At 37.4% G+C, this 20,704-nt stretch overlaps 1 protein-coding gene across 2 annotated transcripts in view; it reads left to right on the top strand.

Annotated features, from left to right (window-relative positions):
* The window catches only part of Oga (O-GlcNAcase), a 184,571-nt gene extending 164,865 nt beyond the window's left edge, over nucleotides 1-19,706 (top strand). For both annotated transcript variants that reach the window (XM_046633996.2, XM_046633995.2), the window contains 4 exons: nucleotides 9,762-9,925; nucleotides 10,000-10,195; nucleotides 10,611-10,770; nucleotides 19,432-19,706. In XM_046633996.2, coding sequence (XP_046489952.1) covers nucleotides 9,762-9,925; nucleotides 10,000-10,195; nucleotides 10,611-10,770; nucleotides 19,432-19,568 — 657 coding nt within the window. In that variant the 3' untranslated portion in view covers nucleotides 19,569-19,706. The remainder of the gene's footprint in view (nucleotides 1-9,761; nucleotides 9,926-9,999; nucleotides 10,196-10,610; nucleotides 10,771-19,431) is intronic.
* Nucleotides 19,707-20,704: the final 998 nt, after the last annotated feature.

The following is a 20,704-nucleotide window of genomic DNA, read 5'->3' as shown; positions in this document are numbered from 1 at the left end:
CGTATATCGGCATATACCGGGACAATCTCTTGAAACTATACATACAATGCGCATGCGCCAAATAATTCAATCTCATTGGTCGGTAAAATCGCCCTGCGGCGATGTTTTCGTCTGCTGAGCAGAGCGCCAACGTACACAAAATTAAATTGAAGCTGTAAATCTCTCGCGCGTAAAGCCGTGGATTGAGGTTATGCTGCTGCTTATTTTTACGTAACGTGAATTGTTTAAGAAGAATAGTATCGTTCAGCAATACCGCGGTCGATATCGGAAGATATTCAACCGACGCAATAAAGAATTTAATGGAAAAGCAAATATCAAATGATACAGAAATTGGGTGTTATTTATTGAAAGAAGAAATCTGAAATTCAATGTGAAATGTCATTAACAAGTGGGAGTCTGGATAAACAGAGGTAGATAAGTAAAAACAAAGTTTATTGTGGACAGATTCTTTATTTACATAAAATTGAAAATGCGTCTCATTAACGATTTATGTTTTGTGCATTTTATTGGAAATTAGTTGTATCAAAAAATACCAAAAGATCCTGTCTGATAATAATAGCTTCTAATATTTTCAGGTACGAAGTAATTCATCGTCAAAGCGGGACTAAATTTGTCAGGCTTGGAAGCATGTAGGTAAATTTCTAATTACGTGATCTTTGACTATTACAATATTTTAACATGGATTCAATGATAAAATTAGTTTTTTTTTTTGCAGCAGGCTCAAAATTTAAACTTTGATTAACACGAGGAAAGTTATGCCTTACCTGATGGTCAAAACGTTTAGGTGGCAAGGATCCTGGTTTCTCGAGCGGTGCAATCATTATAACCATCGAACCTGGTTGTTCCGTCAGACATCAGGTGTCAGAGTGAATTTCATCAGGCCATCGCCACCTTCTTAACATCAGTTGAGGCAAAATTGAAGAGCGGGATATACTACAGATGATAATGGCTGAATATCCCATCATTTTACTTTGATCGAGCCAATAGCGATAAGTTTGTTACTTAACCGTTACTGCCAATTCGTTCTACCGAGGAATCATTCTGTGCACCATTGTAATTCAAGCATTATTATTGACTGTTCACAACAACATTGTGAACGCAACTCGTTGGTCGCGCGCCTTCCAACCCACGCGAGGCAACCAGCCTTTCACACTCTCTAATCACGCGACCCAGAAGAAAGTGTGACGTCACGCGCGCCGCTCACGCCACCCACGCAGCCGAGCGCGTTGCGTAATCAGCCAACGTGGTCTCCCGCTGCCAAAGATCAACCGAGGCTGCAATAAGAGACGACCGATCAGACCGATCGGCAGGACACTTCGGGTTCACCTCGTCTTGACCGACTCTACTGACGCTGACGCTACAACGCCACGCCTTGCCTACGCTTCAACGCCACGCCGACGTTACGCCACTACGACGTTTTACTAACGCTACGACGACACGTTCTAAGACAGACCGGACAGCAGACTGATTGCATGACGGATCATGTTTATCTGGCTGCGGCCAGCCCACATCCAAACACAGCAGCTTCGAACCCTCCAGCTCCTTGGGTATTGCACCCTATCGATATCCCGTCACGGCCTCTCACCAGACCTCCAGCTGTACTACTTTCCTTGTGGGATGTACGGAGAGCTCGACTAACATCACCTAGCTACTGCAGACGCATCCTGGCTCCAGTTTCCCCGTTTCCCGAGCCGCAGCGCTCATTCGTGTCGACTGCCACCCAGACGACCGACAGTGAGTGGGAGTCTCCAGTAAAGACGACTGAAAACCGCCGTCCCCCGACACCACCAAGCTCTCGAGAGAGCCGGTACACGCCACCACCAAGGACCGAGACCGACCCCCCTCGACGCCCGATATCCTCGCTGCAGCCTCCACCACAATTCAAGAAGACAAAGACCTCTCCTACTATCACGTGGCAACCATTACTCTAACTTGTACATATGTAAATAAAATAAATAAGATGTAAAATAAACTCAAAAATAAAAACAAACTCATCTTTGACTTCAGCGACCCACACCTTCCACGCGGTTCGGTCGAACTACTAGCTATCAAATAGCGAACATTGACCATGCTGTTTTTCAAACTTTATGCCATTTATTTTGGTATCTTATTTTGAAGCTTACTTTTACTCTCTTTGGCATTAAATTCAGATGAATAGTTTTTCAAGTCCTCAATTAGATTGTAGGGTCGAATTTTGCTAGGCAAACTGAATCAATCTAAATCTAGAATTGTTAAATAACGTCAGTTAAAAATGTCTTTAAATTTAATTTTAGTTGACGGTGTCATCAGGCTAGCTAGTTGCACGATAACTTAAAACCAAATTCAATTTCACACTCTTTATAGGGTCCCACGCTAAGACTGAAAGCTTGTGAATCTCCATTTACCCGCAATTATTTGCATTTTATGTTAGCATTGTCTGGAGCAAAAAAAATCTGATTTTGAGATTGGAAATGGAACCTGAAACGCAGAAGTTATTCAGTAGCACGAATTGAAAACCAAGAAATTTATAATGGTTCCTGCAACAAAGGGACTCTTTCCAAATATCCTTGTTACAAGGTGATGTTCGGAGGATTATGAACAAGATATTGTATCGGATTACATTATTTGGAAAAAAATCTTCATAAACTTCGTTAAAAATGAGATATTAATTTATTTTGATGGAATAAGGGACACAATCTTGAATCCGATAAGTCAATATCCTCGTAATAATTTTCTGACATTACTCTAAAACATGATTGTCCTTGAAGCTAATTGTTACGTTAAGGCTCATTTTGAGAAAGTTGTTTTTCAACTTGTGTCATAGGATGTGATCTACGTTCCTGGTTTCTACGCTTCCGATTAGATTTTCTTTGTTTCGAGCCGCACTAACATGAAATACAGAAATCATTTTAATAAATCTAATATTACTTGAATTTTCAAGTTGAGTATTAGGTTCCCTTCATTTATTCAATCGAACATCATCGAAAATTTGCGAAAGAACTCTGATAATCATTAGAAAATTTTTAATAGTAGTAGCAATAATTTATTGATCGGAAAAAATACATTGACTATCGACTATTTGTAAATTTTGTTGAACTATTTTCGAGAAAAAAAAAAGATTCACCATTCTGTTACAGATAGTGAGATATTTAAATTTCTTGAACGCTCGGTTTAATGTCTCATTTTCAAGAGTGATAAAATTCAATATTACCACCTGAAATCACAAGAGAGTGAGAAAGTTGCTCAGTTGCTTGAAAGTGGCGATGATCTTTGTACGTGTGATAAATTGAATAGGCAGATAACAGTAAATATTGGAGATGTAATTATTTTGGCTGTATCACCTGTTGATAGAAAAAAATTTCATTGTTATTTCTAATGTACGAAATAATAAAAGTGATCAAATAAAATGTTCCCACCTACCTGCTGCGTTTTTTCCAAGCACCCAACATTCAAACAGATTTCTCATTTCAGTCAAATAAAGCCAATTTTCAGAGAGCATTAGCATCAACTTTCCGAGTCACTACCTCGACTGTTTGAGATTCTAACCTCAAAAATTCGTATGAACTACATCGCCGCCAGAAACAGACTTTGACAGCTGAAACTCGGAGTGGCCAGCCTGTCCGAGCAGCCGATAAAACTCGCGCATGCGCATTGTATTTCAAGAGATTGTCCCGGTATATACTAGGATGATCCTTACTTAGGAAGTTGATGATTTTTTTCAGACCACCCCCCAAATCAACTATAAATAATTCAAAAACAATTTCCTAATTCTTTCAGATTTTTATATCAATTCTAACCCGTGCGTGTAAATGGATGGATATCACCATTTAAAACATACCTGTTTCATTTACATTCTCAGCATATAATTTATCGTAAGAGTGACTATTTTCGAATCAATCTGTAATAGCGAAGATTTAGTGAGTATTAGTACTACTATCTGAAAAAAAATTCACTTCATCATACCAACCAATCTCGACGAATTGCACACCCTAGAAATTTGACTTTTTCTTTTTATTTATAAGAAATGCAATTGTCTATATTACCTGGTATGATGATGTGAATTTTTTCAGATAGTAGCACTCATGCTCACTAGAACCTCACATTCATGGATTTTTTCGAACATTATTACTCTTACAGTAAAATATATACTAAGAACGTATTCAAAACATGTGTATTTTAAATTGGGAAATCCTTCGTCTTCCAGGCACGGGTTACAATTGATATAAAAATCTGAAAAAATTGTGAATTGTTTTTGAATTATTTATAGTTGATTTGGTGCAGTGATCCGGAATAAACTCGTCAACATTCTAATGAGGACCACCCTAATATATACTATATATATACTACGTATATCAGTATATATACTATATATATACTATAATATATACTATATATACTATACATATACTATGTATATCCGTGACATATGCGTGTATATTATAAAGAATGTAACTCGTTCGACTGTCAGAAACGCGATATCTCAGAAATGATAATTCTTAGGAAAAAAAGTATAGAGACCATTCTTGTGGATAATTTTATGATCTACAATTTTTGTCTGAGCTATTTTTTTTGATAAAATTAACCGTTAACGAGAAAAAATCGAAAAAACCGAAAATTTTGACCTTTGACCTTGAATAACTTTTTTAGCACACATGGTATGGATGGGGACTTTTTTCTTTTTCTTTATAATGGTAAACCCAAGGTCTCTACCAAAATTCCGCTCTGTCGGAATTTTTGTGTTTCGATCACTATTTTTATGGCTAAATTGACTGGACTATCATGGGTGGTGGCATACAAAAACGGTGAGGCAGCAAGAATCTTTCCATGAAGAGTCACTTACGTGAAGTGTACCCATCTTACCAACACGATAACTTGGGAACAGAGAGTAACTGACCGTGACTAGAGAGGCTTCGAAGATCTCTAAATGAAGCAAAAACTGGGTTACGGCGATGAAGTAATAGTTAAATAAGACGAAATGAAAGTGCATGTAATCCAGATGACCACGGATGGAGTTTGCATCAAAGTGGTACAGGTTCAGATACGAATCTTCTAGAGAAATAGACGTCCAGAGCGATAGAGAAGAGTAAGCAAAGTGACGTTATTGAAAATGATTCTAATTCTAGAGCCAAGAACGCAACAGGCGATACAGGATGTGAACCACCATGAGTTGCGCCACCAGAGCCAGGACAAGACCCACCATAGGGCCGAGTGAGGAGAGTTCCACACGCAATCAAGAGAAACTGCCTAGACCTAGAGGCAGATGATAGTCTTTCCACAGATTTGAGCGGTGCGCGGAGGTTGTGACTGCTTTAAAGGGTTCAAGAACACTGGTTGGAATGGATCTGACAAGTGTGCTTGGCATCCACAAACATTGTCTGAACGACGCTATTGTAATGCCACGTATATTTGAAACCTCTGGCCTTAACAGCAGCTCTGCTAGCGAAAAGAAGTTTGTAGAAGTATCGAAGAAGGACACATTTAGTTGGGGTTTGGAAAAATTTTGATTGGGACTCCCTCCAGATCTGTTTCAAATCAATAAAAAAAATCTGTGTAAAGTTTGAAGCCTCGACACCAACTGGAACACGTGCCTCTAAGCTCCGAAAGATTTCAAAATAAAATACATGTAATTGGTATAATCAGTTATTTCGTTTTGTATGACTTTGGCAAAAATTATGGATTGATTTGCAACTTGGCCGAGTTATTGCTTATAATGATAGGAACAAACCCTGAAAATTTAAAAATCTCACATTAGTGTTCCCTTGTATACATATAAGCCTAATAAAAGCGATGTTATTGGGCATATGTATATAAAGAAATGTATATCAAAATTATAATGAAATTTTGGAATTTTCAGATTGTAAACAACAACTCTGCCAATTTTTAGATCGGTCCATTCATTTACACCAAAGTCTTACAAAACGAAATAACCGGTTATAAATACTACGTGTATTTTACATTTAAGACTTGTAGAGCTTATTGTTAGACGCATGTATTCCAGTTGTCGTAGAGGCTTAAAACATTACACGCATTTTCTTTTAATGATTTTGAATAGATCTGGGGGGTGTCTCAATGATAATCTCCCCCCTTGCCCTCAAAATAAGGACCACCCTCACGGATACATAGATCCCGAGCCGACTGGCCGAAATAAGTGTAGCTATGTACCAGCGGCACCAAAGTTATGACGACATCAGTGAAGTGCAGCGGTCAAGACAGCAGAGCAATGGTAAGGTACAGGCATGCTATGATAGAAAGAGGTTATGTAAGCTCACCGAAGTCAATATTAAAAGCAGGAAAATGTAGAGGGCAGTGCAATGAGTTCAAAAAGCAAGCCAGAAAGATGGTTCACACAAGGTACAAGAAATCTACAGAAAGAGGGTTTGTGGGCAAAAAAAAGTGAGTACAGGCTTGAAAAAGGTTAAACCGTAGCAAGAGCACATGAAGGCTTACTTACGCGGATAGAGGGAGAGGTTAAGCCAACCTCAATCGTTTCAGAAAAATGCTCGCAACAGTTTCAGACTGCTGTGAATCTTCACGACAATGTCTTTAAGATTGACTTTTTCAATCCATAACCCTTCACTGTCATGTCATGAAAAATGCTTGACGATTTTTCGAATAAGTTTCGACGTGATGTTCAGTACTCATACAATACATATATTGTTTCGGAGTGTCACGCACGGACGATAATCCAAAGGATCTCGTTCAGCGTGATCTAAAAGGATATATATGTAATCTATTCGCGAGCGGATGGAAATAAATTACTTTGGGCTTCGCTTATATAAAGTGTAAACACACCTGCTGTGATGAAAGTACAGTATTCTGGGTGACAGGATCTCAGTGGTATGGACAAGACGAATGGATGGGACTCGGATTGTCCACACTGGTTTATATTTTGTTTAATGAAATAAATCAAGTACACTATTGCAAATGACAAACAGAGATTTGGACGACTAGGGTAATCAATTGAACTATGACAAATGACAAAGAGATTTAGGACAACCAGGGTAATCAATTAAACTATTACAAATGACAAAGAGATTTAGGACAACTAAGTACTACGTTACGGTTTAGGGAAGGTGAGTCGAGGAGTGGGTCACCTTGGGAAGCGCGAGGGTGACTCTTAGGACACACCACAGATTCGCCGAGCTGTGCCGTTAAGAAATCCTGAGTCTCCATGATGCTGAAATAATTTTTTTTTAATAAAATTCAAAAATTCATATTTTGGAAAAATCAAAAAACACAGTTTCAAAAATTTCAGGATCTCTTAAGATTGGTTCAAGGTAGTATACAAAAAAATTTGAGTCAAGAATTTATTGTCGAGCGTCAATTTTGAGAACTTTTAAAAATTCAAAATTTCAAAAATTTGAGATTTTTAAAAATTTTTTTTCGAGAATTTATTTTTTCACAGCCCCAAGTATCGCCTTTGAAATTAACCATTGATCATTTCTTAATTTGCAATAGTTTTCAAGATATTTAAAATATAAGTTTAAAAACAGGACAAATTGTGAAATTTTGAGTTCTTCATATCTTTTGAAAAAAAATTTTTTAATTTTTTCCTTTGGCAGAACTTCGTAATAGGATGAAATAAAACTCCTGACCAAAATTCGGCCAAATCGAAGGGGGTCGATTCCAACTATTGGTCGATTTGACATGGAATGACCCATTTTTCAAAAAGTGTACTTCAATACTGTTTCGAAGTTTGTCAGCAAAATTACTCGCACGATAGGAATATTTTTTACCTTACTGTTGATCAGCAATCCCAGGTTTTCGTAATGGTAATTGTCTGTCCGCAGTCTTTACATTTCACGTGTTCACTGATAAACCAAAAAATAGTCACAAAATTCAACAGAACGTATTCGATGTCGTGATTCACAATCGGTTCTAATTCAATTGAATTTCGAATTTTTTCGGCAGAAGCACACATTTTACTGTCATCTTTTTCACATTCATGCTGATTCAACGGACGTTTTTTCCGGAGGATTGTCTTTACGGATCTTGAACGTCGATCTATCCGTTCTTGAGATTTTATTTCGCTGATCTTTACGGTTCATTTTATCGATTTCACTAATGATGCACAGAATAGAAAATACTGTTCACCTCTGTAGGATGAATGATAGACCGGTGCTTCGAAACAACCCCAGGCACCCAGGGTTATCCTACCCTTGTATACCTGATCGGTATAACAAAAGGCCCAGCGCGATAGTTGCAAACCCGATCGACCGCGCGCTCGACGTTCTGCCGCATTTTGCAGAATAACCCACAACTTCTATAATATTGCGAATTTCTGCATGAAATTTGTATAAGACATTCTTTGAACTACAATTTATAATAAAATAATAATAAAAAATATATAATAATAAAAATAAGAATAATAAAATACAACAACAACAACAACAACAACAACAACAACAACAACAACAACAACAACAACAAACAAAATCGAATATTTGGAAAATTCACTCAGTTACTTCCCCTTAATGTCAAGTTAAAACTCGCCTGTCGCCTTCAGCTCATGGCAAAGTCAAGTATGTGTTGGTGCAAACGCGCTGTGTCGCTTGAAAAGGCTATTTTAAGAGGGATTTTCGGTTTACATGTCTAGTAATTAATAATTTATATTGATAAAACATAACAGCTAGGCAATAGTAAGGAGTCAAAGGGGCAAGAAAATTGAGTTGATTAAGGGGTAACACCACTGTAAAAACATAAAAATGTGACATTGTTTTTTTAATAGAAGAAAACGTAACAATGTATAAATATTTAAGGAAGTTATGAGGCATATATTTAATCATCATACAAAAAATTATTATCGACAAATATTAAAAAATAGTGATATTGGAGCCATCATCGCGAGACATGTTGAATTCTGCGGCGCGCAGTGTAACTCGTGCCAATTTGAATCTGGAAAAAAACGTTACTTAATCCACATATTTATAACTAGAGAAATGCGTAGGAGATTTTGGATAAGTTAATTTAACCATTATTTACTGTTAAATGATGACCCTGTTTTTGTCGAAAATACAACGTCTTTCACTCAGACACTCGCCAATCACACGAAAATCAATATTTTTAATATCCCTTCCGGATTTTTCTAGCCATAAACATCTAGATCAAGTAATATATTTTTCCAGATTTAAGTTTGCACCAGTGCACTGGGTGTCGCAAAATTCAACATGTCTCAAGACAATGGCTCCAGTGTCGCTGTTTTTTAATATTTGTTGATAATAATTATTTGTATCATATTTAAATATACGCCCAATAACTTCCTTAAATATTATTGTCTCATAACTTTTTCTTCCATCCCCAAAAAATTGGCAAAGTTAAAAATTTTTATAGTTATGTTACCCCTTCTAAAAGAAGTAGACTTCATTCAAGAAATTATCAGCTGAATAGAAAATAGTATAGGCTAAGAACCCATAGAGTTGATCAGTAGACGGATCGATGTCCCGAACGTAGTCACTTAGTTCGTGCAAAGGCTTCATAAAGAGTTCTGTACAGTGAGTTATGTCATCGTCTGCCCGGATCTGCAGCCGACTTAAACATAGCAGTCGCTGTTTTACGATAAAACTACATAGAATTGCAAATAGTCACGACTCTTAGTGCTCTGATAATTGAGCTTACGCGCAGTTCTCTGACCTTCTATATTGTAGCGCCCTACGAAGCTTTTGCAAGACATTACCTGGTATATGTATGTAAAAGCAGTTACCTCACTAGCCATTTAAGATTTGTTTAGTTAACTGGTGATTGTTTATTACAAAAGTTATCGTACTTATATTTTCAAATTACAGAGATTAATTCCCGTAGATAGTGGAAACGATTTGTTTGTTTACAAGGCGCCAGAAGTTCCGTGTAGTAAAATTTATACGATTAGACCTTATTCAGCAATTGACGAAGATGCAGTTCGAACAATTTGCAACAAAATATCTGGAGGCACTTCAGTTGTAGCTGATAGGTAAGCATTTATTTAGCTGCTCCTACTAAATTTTATCATAGAGACAGTCATTCTACTGTTTTACATGAGTCTAGATTGGTAGGAAGCTATCTATTACTGAGCCCTGAGTTGTGCATGGTTGTCGAGGATGAAGATGGCATTGTGGGATATGCACTCGCTGCTTTGAACCTCAAAGCGTTTAATCAGAAGATGGCAATTTCCTGGATTCCAGAACTTCAAGCAAAATATCCGTTAGACGATAGTGTCGAAAATCTACCGCAATATGAGAAGGTAAATCAGTAACTTATATCCATTTTCTTCGTCATTGAATCTCTTAAAAATTTAAATTTACTACCCAAATAATTCTCGATGCACATTGGTTTTCAAACTGTTTTGTTACATCCAGTTTTATATTTGAATAACATTTTCTGTTCAAATACCATCAACCACTAGTTACTTGGTAGATACGTGTTGACATAAAATCCGTAGCATGTTTAAACCTTATAGAACACAGAGACTATGCAGTAAAAAATGATGTGACGTTTAGAATGGAGCCCCCAAAAACATCGCATATGCACTTTTGCTAATAATACAGCAAGTTTAAGATGTCCTTACTCCTTAGTAATCAGTACACAATATTTATGTATATCTCCGAACCGTTTGCTGCAATAATAGTTGGATTGATTTGGTTAATTGCAATTTGTAGGAGGCAATACAATACTTTCACGCATTCGTGCCTGACGTTGCGGAAGAGTTATCCAGACAATACCCTTCCAAACTGATATGTTCAATACTACCCAGTGTAACCGACCAATCGGTTGCAAAGAGGCTTGTCACTTGTGTTCTTGCTGCTTTAAGGGCAAATGGTAAGTTTTCAGTCGTACTAATAAACAAAAGATGAAGTTTTGTACATATCGGGAGTCCTTGGTGAAAGTACTGACTTCAAGCCATGTGGTCACCGCCAGCGCCAACACATGCACAAGTTTTCGTTCGCAGCATTTGTCCGCTTCGCTCCGCTCACGTAAAAGTTATCCGTGTGTTGGTGCGGGGGTTGAGCGCGTGGCTCGGAATAGGCACTTTCATCAGAGACTCCCGGTACGTATAATGGAATTCGAGCTAAAGTTCTAAGCTAAAATAAACTGTTCATGATATTTTTTTTCTTGACGTAAATTCACTACATATTCGTACTTGAAATAAAATCAAAGTACGTCATTTGAAGCAATTTCTGATAAAAAACTATAATGTGAAATCATATCATTAAAGTCCAGGGTAATTTATTCCCAAATTGTATGACTACTTGTATGGTTGCTTTAATGTAATGAATACCATTATCTCTGTAAATTTACAATATCACTACATGGAACTGTAAATAGTCACGACTCTTAGTGCTTCGATAACGGAGCTTACGTTAAGATCTCTGAGCTTGTATATTGTAGCGCCGTACGAAGCCTTTGCAAGAGATGACCTGGTATATACAAAAGCAGTTACCTCAGTAGCCATTCAAGTTTTTTTAAGTGAATACTTCTTATGCGACAACGGCACGTTCCTTGGTAACGCTAAAAAATGTCCGTAAACCGGACAAGAGAATGGAGGAATAGAAGAAGAGAGAGGAAGAGTGATGTGTGAGCGAGAGAGAATATTAATAAGATTGTATGGTGAAAAATCAATTCTTGTTTCATCATTTTATTACAAAATGGTCACACTTCAAGTATTTATCACACGTTATGTCCTCCAGACTTTTGACCCTTCTCCCATACTGTTACAGCTACTTTATACAGTGAATCTTATTACTATCATCCTCTCATTGCCTCAACTCCCATATCGCATCAGCAGAATACTACCTCTGAATTGCAACTAGCCAGTCGCTTGGATCCTTCCTCCCGTATATTCACTCTCAAATCATCTTTCAATCGGCCAACATCTGAATTCACCTTTCTTCCCTTTTTCGTCCTCCATATCTTCGCATTGTACTTTCCATACCTTTTACAATAAATCAATTGTATATTTAAACATTTAACTTTTCGATCACTTTATTCTTCGTACATGCACGTACATGATATCGTCATCGATAACTGCTCGTCGTGATCACAACCATCCACCCCGTAAGGAAACCATGGCATTCGAAAACCTACAATATTTCTACGAATAATGCAGAAAAAAATGATAATTATTAACAAGAGCTGTGATGTCGATTATTCATTTCAAAACAGCGAGCAATTTGAAGAATTTGTTCGATTTCACTCTCCGATGAGTCATTTTGCTCGCAAAATTATTCTTTACAATTCTACCACGCCTATTTTTTTCATTACTTTAGCATTGTTCAATATCAAATTTTCGAGGGTTGCAATTCTATTGATTTTGATTGATAAGTAGCTATACCGGATTAATTATTAAAAGGAAAAGAAGTCGGTTCAGTGAATTTGTGAAAAGTAGTTTTTCAAATAACATGAGCCAACGTGAAGTGAAATCGAATATTTCTACTTCATTTTTCACTGTCTTTTAAGAGGTCGAAGTAAAAACTCGATATCGAAGTAGTTGTTTATACTTCTCGTATTCTTTTTTCCACATTTCTGGCACAAACACCGTAGCTTACGAACATACTGATTGTGAGTTAAACTAAACTAAACACTTGACGTGCGATCATATTGTAAAAAATGATCAAAATAGTATTGATATTTAATGGTACAGCCACCTAAAAAATGCATCTTCTCTTCGAATTCTCGACTTGAAAAGCCGATGATTTTTTAGTGGATTTTATTAATTAAAAAAGAATACCCACTTGCTGGAAAGTTCGTTCATCTCTTTCTGCTCATAAATAATAGCTTCTGAAAGCCTGTACAAATCATTTGATTTTGATTTTACTCCAGAGTATCAATTTTTATCATAACACAGCCCTGCAAAATTTTGTCGAAAAACTACTCAACGAATGATTCGGTGTAGTTCCTATGTATTTTGGTGCGATGAATGTGATGTTGTTGCCCGTTTGTTTCCACTATATCAGGGCTGCGAGATATTCGATCGGAAAATAGAATTTTCGACGAAAATTGCACTGTTTTTACTCATATTATCTGCCAAACCGCTACATAAAGTACGGTGGAAACAGTATATGTCATATGTTATAACTTATTTAGTGATATACCATTGTTTTCCAATTTTATTACACTTACAAATACCTATGAAAAATATTTTCGCCATGAAAATTCCATATTTTTCACGTTTGTTAAGATATATGTATTATTTCCGATTTCAACGTTTCATGCAAGATGATTTCAATGCGATAAGGGTATTTTCATCCAACGAAAATAACAGCCCAAGTAGTGAATTTTGACAGCAGAAACCAAAATTTTTATCCTTTACAGTTATAGCAATAGATAAGCGTAGGTAATAACGCATACCATCGGTTTTTTAATGCACTTTACGTAACGGTTTGGGAGATAATGCGAGCCAAAGATATCAATTTTCTTCAAAAATGAAACTTTTCGACAGAATAAAAATCCTGACGTAATGGAAAAAACGGGTAACGTCATCATATTTAGCGCACCAAAATACGTCAGAAATACATCAATTTATTCCTAGAGCAGTTTGTCGGATAATTTTTATCGCACCGTGATAGCCGTTCAGTATCAATATTTAACCCTAATGGGTCACTGGGGGTGAATTTAACCCAAAAATTTTTCAAACTCCTCGTAGAGTCTCTTAGTCCTGAAATCCAATCTTTAGTCCAGACGAATAAGTTATGAAATTGACTGACTTCTACTCTGGAATAACGTAGGTTAGCCGATTTTTTTATAGATTCATTAAAGACGGACGAACATATTTTCACCTATGCCCCAAAAATTGAGGTCCGGGTTTGTCCGTAACGATTGTTTAAACTTTTGAGACCCTACATTTTGTTAAATAACGTCTTTGTTATGGGTCATACACGGAAACTATTCAAACAACACTTGTTCTTCTCATAATTGTCGATGAAACAAGCTGTCGTGAGATCAACTTCCTCTATTTGTTTAGTTGCAAAATGCAAAATGCCGTGGAAAAAAAAAATTCACATTTCTTGTTATAAATCGATGAATAAACAAAGTGTGGCTTTGAAACTCATGGTACAGGTAATATGAAGTGTCTTCAAAATTATCGTGCAAGGCTTTTTTGGCTGTGTTATATAGTTGAGCAACAATCCGCGACAAGCCAAAATCCGTATATCGTCTGCCCTTTCTTATGTGATTGGTCCACGGGTTGCTAAAAAATCATGGAGTCGGTTCGTTACTAGTACTTTTCATAAATGAAAAAAAAAATTTTTATACTTGAAAATCACAATTTTTGGGTGACTTGAAATTTTTTTCGTTTAAACAAATAGAGATATCTCAGAGAATATTCATATTATTGTGAATATTATGATGGATTGTACTTGCCCTTCATTTTACAAGTAATTAAAAAAAAAAAAACCTGAATATCTTGATTAGAACCGGAGATAACGGTGCTTAAGTGTTATTTTGTTTATTGCTGTTGTAATCAATATTGAGAGGGAAAAAAAAATCAGCCATCTCTCAACATCCCAAGGCATCACCGTGAATTTTTTCAGATCTCTAGGTGCGTTGTATCTAGTAAAAAAAAGAGCGGTGATAGTCGGAGGAATGAAGCCGGGCGGCATGGTGGGGGGCTCGAAGCTTCGCGCGCCCGGCTGTTCTCGCCGCTTAATTAACATCTCAATAACTCCGTTAATAATCATCGTACAACATTTTTTCTGTTTTAGAACTATGCTATTTTTTTCTCAACAATTCGAATCTGTAATTAGATTTTTAATATTTATAATATTTTTTTTTTCTTTTGGATTTTCGTCATATTCTTAGGAAATATTGCTATAAATGACTTTAGATATATAATATCTGTGAATTTTAAGATGAAATGAAATTAAAAAAAAATCAATTTCGGTGGTGTGTGTATGTATACATATATACATACACATATGTATAATGGAAGACCAGAGAGAGATTCCGGACGTTATAACGGGTTGTTGCTTTGAAATTTATATTTTCCTCATATGTGTATATATATTTCTATAGATTACACTCATCCAAAGTTTGAATAAAAAAAAAAATTGAAAATACCTAGGGTAATGGTAGGAAAAGTGAAACTGATTTAAGCGTCAATTATATATAATGTTACAATACATAAAATAATGGTGAACATGTGACCATAAATATTCATACATATTTTTTTTCGCTCGAAATTGCGTACAGAAATATATATACATATACATGTGAGGAAAATAAATATTTCACAGCAAAAATCCATTGTAACGCTTGGAATCTCTCTCTCGCTCTTCCATTATATATCTATATATATATATATATATTGTTACGTTGCATTTCGGCTAGGCCTGCCCGTTACAAGGTACTCCCTGAACCCTGGGCGGAATCCAGGAATAAGGGTTTCGGAAATCGAGTCGCGAGATAATCATAGAGAGCGCCAGAACTGGAGTCACGCATCCGGGCTTCGACAGGGACGAAATAGCGAATTACGAATAAGATATTGCAGGCTTTTGTTTTTTTTTTTTTATTTTGAGTACACCGGCCATAAGCCAGCGACCAACTCCGACGTCGAAGATATTTCTAGGCAAGGCGAAACCGCGGAGATCTCGCGGGAAGGATACCGAGGCTGCGGAGGGGGAGACAACGCAGATCCCTGCAGCGCGGGAATCCAAGGCGGAAGCGATTCCCGCTGGCGGCCGACGCGCCGCAGTCTTCCCGCTCACCCCGCCTACACCCGACCGAGGCAACCGCGAGAGACCAGCTAGCGACGAGGAAGCACCACCCCGCCCAACCCCAGGACCCCGTAGAGCTGCGCGGAAGACGACATCGCGATCTAGCGTTGAGTTGTGCGCCGCGTCGCGACGACAGGTGCGCGTCAAGTTGCGCAATCTCCAAAATCGATGACAGATCGATTGTTGCGCATTCTTAGGGTGATGACGTCACTAAGGATTAGCGTAACGAGATCGGCGTTGCGGCCGATCGGCCATCTGGGATCACTCGAGTTCTGGCGACTAACTAAGACAGTAGTCCCGTGGCGAAGTTGCGTTAGGTCAGGTTTTTCTTTGGGTTTGCGTTATTGTACGGAAGTGGTGATCGCGAGAAATGATGAACAGCCATCGTCATGAGGGAGTAGGCGAGTTCGTCTACTGGATGTGGAGCGGTAAGCGCTGCTAATATTCTCGCGATCGAATTTCGAGAGTAATTGAGCGAGGGCTTGTCCGAGAAAGGATAGCCGTTTGTAATTTGCGTGTCGAAAAATCCTCGAAATTCGTTTGTTGATTATTTCGTTTGGTGACCGTAGCCTGAGTTGCGCGTAATAAAGTAGAGCCAATTCCGAGTTATCGAGGAGATCGAGTCGAGTCACGTTTTGAGCCGAGGCACTATTGTTTCGAATTTGAGTGTAACCAAATTCCGTTACACTGGGCCACGTCAAATCAGTACGATAAAGTATCATTTCTCGTGTAGGTCGCGAGCCGTCGAAAGGGGAGCGTTCGAATTCGCGAACCGCGTCCCGACGTCACGGAGAAAGTTGAGCTCGGGTGCGTGTTAATAAGAATTTTCTTTTGTAGAGGACAGTCGCGGGTAACGCGACGATCCCCTTTTTCGTTTGGGCGTTTGTATTATTGGTTAGTAATAAGGTGGCGATTAGCGCCCGTAGGCATAAGCAATTTTTTTTGATTTATTACCGATCGCGGTCAGCGTGTCGGTCGGGATTTCGGTTCCGGTTTCGTCGAGGAGTTTATTGTTAAGTTGGCGATTAGCGTCATTCCGTAGAGGACGATCTCGGGCAGCGCGTCGGGTCCAATTTTGTTTTTGGTTTTTGTGAGTTAGCGTTTATTCTTAAGGCAGCGACTAGCGCACGTAGGCCGTAGAGGTCTTCTAGATCTATTAATTTTTTTTTTGTTCTTTCTTTTTTTGTTAAACCTAAGTATTTGTATTTGGAATCGCGAAGAGCGACTTTTGAAGTATTATTTCTTTTGTTTTATATTATCGCTGGCTGAAAATATATTATTTTAATTTTATTATTGCTTTGTAAGAGAACGTGTTGGCGTACGTGTGTCGTGTCTCTCTCTACCCAAAAATTACCCCTCCCCTCTCCGCGGTACTGACCTATCGAGTATATGGTTGCGGTATATCGCATTACCGATTTCGAGGCGTGTTGATCACGCCAGGCGCCCAACAAATTTCGCGATATTGTTTTAGGTCCAGGATACCTCGCGGACGCCGATTTGTTGTGCACGCGGTAAGTTCTCGGTCATTTTCTCCGAGTGACCATGGAGCGGGAAAAATCCACGTCACAATATGTATACATACACCACCGTAATTAAGTTTTTCTTAATTTCATTTTATCTTAAAATTCACAGATATATATCTCAAGTTATTTATAACAATATTTCCTAAGAATACGACTAAAATCCAAAAGAAAAAAAAATATTATAAACATTAAAAATCTAATTACAGAACCGAATTTCTGAGAAAAAAATAGCCTAGTTCTAAAACAGAAAAAATGTTGTACGATAATTATTAACGGAGTCATTGAGTTGTTCATTAAGCGGCGAGAACAGCCGGGCGCGCAAAGCTTCGAGCCCCCCACCATGCCACCCGGTTTCATTCCTCCGACTAACCCCGCTCGACGAACGTTGAGAAATTTTTTTTTACTAGATACAACGCACCTAGAAATCTGAAAAAATTCACGGTGATGCCTTGGGGTGTTGAGAGATAGCTGATTTTTTTCCCCCTCAATATTAATTACAACAACAATAAATAAAATAACACTTAAACACCGTTATCTCCGGTTCTAATCAAGATATTCAGGTTTTGTTTTTTTAACCCTTCGTACCAGGTGTCTTTCGTATGACAGTCGTGATCCTTGTGATGAGAGAAAATCTCACGCTATTGCGCAAGCGCCAAGAACGAAATTTTGAATTTGCGCAGGCGCAAAGAGCGAAATTTTAAATTTGATAAACTAATGTGAAGTTATAATTCTAGTATATTTCATTGTAGTATTTTATTTTTCTTAAAGAAGATATTGTCACTCAAAATCAATTTATAACAATACTTAGTTATCACATTTTTTTAATTTTAAAATAATAAAACAATAACTACAACAGCATAGAAAACACGGAGTGACATGGAATATTTATATATCTATATATAATTTCAAATATGGCGACTGGAAACTACGGAAATAACCGAAGTATAACGAAGCCATCCGAATTGAGGTTTTTCTTATCAACGACTTGACTGAAGTGATGAGAGAAATTCTCACAGCTGTCAATAAATATTTTTTTTTGCTTTATACTTTTGAGTTTTTAAAAAAGTTTTATTGACTATCATGTAAAGCATAAAATTCAGTGAAGGTAAAAAAATTTTCAAATGGTCATTCCATTTGAAATTATAAAGAGAAAAAAGTTTTAAAATGAGCGTGAGAGATTCTCTCTGCGCGACGGGTACGAAGGGTTAAATTACTCGTAAAATGAAGGGCAAGTACAATCCATCATGATATTTACAATAATATGAATATTCTCGGAGATATCTCTATTTGTTTAAAAGAAAAAAATTTATGGAAAGTACTAGTAACGAACTGACTCCATGATTTTTTAGCAACCCGTGGGTCAATCAAATAAGAAAAGGCAGACGATATACGGATTTTGGCTTGTCGCGGATTGTTGCTCAACTATATAACACAGCCAAAAAAGCCTTGCACGATAATTTTGAAGACACTTCATATTACCTGTACCAATAGTTTCAAAGCCACACTTTGTTTATTCATCTATTTATAACAAGAAATGTGAATTTTTTTTTCCACAGCATTTTTCATTTTGCAACTAAACAAATAGAGGAAGTTGATCTCACGACAGCTTGTTTCATCGACAATTATGAGAAGAACAAGTGTTGTTTGAATAGTTTCCGTGTATGACCCATAACAAAGACGTTATTTAACAAAATGTAGGGTCTCAAAAGTTTAAACAATCGTTACGGACAAACCCGGACCTCAATTTTTGGGGCATAGGTGAAAATATGTTCGTCCGTCTTTAATGAATCTATAAAAAAATCGGCTAACCTACGTTATTCCAGAATAGAACTTAATTTTATTCTCCTGGACTACTTGGCGCCATTCTCCATACGAAATGAAAGCTTTGTTCGACATTTTTGACACTTCCTTTAACTTTGCCGAAGTCTTACAATATTTAAACAATCAATTTTAAATAAGAAAATTGAGAGACCTTTTTCTGCGAACTTCAAACAATACCTAGACATTTTTTTCCAGATTTTTAGAACTTATTTTTGAAGGAAAATATTATGTTTGGCGTGAATTTCACTCCGTGTAACCGTTATGCAATTCTACTGAGTTGTGACACATTAGGATTCAAAGGGTGAAATTCCTCCCACCCACCCACCCCTTCTCATTAGTTTTCTCAATACTCAACATATTATATTTACTGCATGATAATTTATATTTTTTGCTCACTGCGAATAATAAAAAAAAATTCACTCTAGGTTCGTTTGGCGTGCACACAACGGTTTCTAAAACAAACAAAGAAGCACATGAATTCTACGGTAAGCTTGGGTTCGTCGACCAGCCAGAAACACAGGACGCTGATTCAATAACAATCACCATGCGTCGAAGTTTCTAGCTTGAAGCCATCGTACTTGTTTGCATAAATAAAATTTTTTACTCGTCTCCCTGTTGGAGCAAAATATTCTAAGCTGAGAACGCAACAGTGCGTATGTGTATTTGAGCGAGAAATAACAATAAATATTATATAAATGAACCCATTGAAAGTCCAATCACGTCATTGTTTCTAATTATGTCTTACCTGAGATTTTTCAGAAAAATAAATCTGTACTATAATGTATTCAAAGGGCAAAATTTTGTGTCATTGTACTCATTCCATTAAAGTACTAAAACATATTAAATTTTAAATAGATATCTCCAGCTGCAAAGTAACTTGACTCAGAGGTAAATTCATTTCTACTTTGTAAAAGGAAGGAAGAGTGTATTATGTTACAAGCGCGGAAAGTGGGCGATTTCCGGTACGCGCAAAGTTGAAGACGAGAGTACAAGAGTGTACGTAGTATAAGTCAAGGTGAGTGCTCTAATTACATAAGTCAGATATCGCCCATCCAGACGTGTGATATATGCTGTATTTTGCAACACCTTGCAGCAGGAGGCACCAAAAGTGCCACTGACAGCCGGTAACATTGGCAGCAAGTAATTTACGCTCGTTGACACAGTGCGTAAGATTAAGGTATTCGAAAACTTAGTTTTAAACGGTACAGTAGACCATACCACGCTCAGCAAGGGAAATTTTTCTCACGATGTTATCTATAACATACTCGGCTTTTATAAAGAACCGTTTTTGACAAATTTACCGGAACGCAGATCTTTAGCCAAGTCACGGAAATGACATTACGTGTCATCTATCGGCAATTCTCGAAGACGCGCAACGCAATCACAATCGTAACTCGCCACCAGAGGGATGACCCAATTATGGTGGTATAGCGAGCGTCGCTACAATTTTCAATATCTTCAAGGAGTGGAAAATAATCCACTGATATTTACTGTTGATTTATCACGCTATTTATTAAATTACGCAGATCACGTTTTGCCGGTTAGGCGGGAGAGAAAAACCAGAGGGAGAATCAAGGTTACCAGAAAATAGTAATAATGATAATAAAGATAATAAAATAATTTCACTGATCCCCGTTGGGGCGCCTCGAGCGCGAGCAAGAATTGAAGTGGGGGTTCCGAGACCGCCACAGTGGGGAA

The sequence above is a fragment of the Neodiprion pinetum genome, chromosome 7 (genome assembly GCF_021155775.2).
Source record: "Neodiprion pinetum isolate iyNeoPine1 chromosome 7, iyNeoPine1.2, whole genome shotgun sequence".
Lineage (NCBI taxonomy): Eukaryota > Metazoa > Arthropoda > Insecta > Hymenoptera > Diprionidae > Neodiprion > Neodiprion pinetum.
This window is presented reverse-complemented; position numbering and strand designations above follow the sequence as displayed.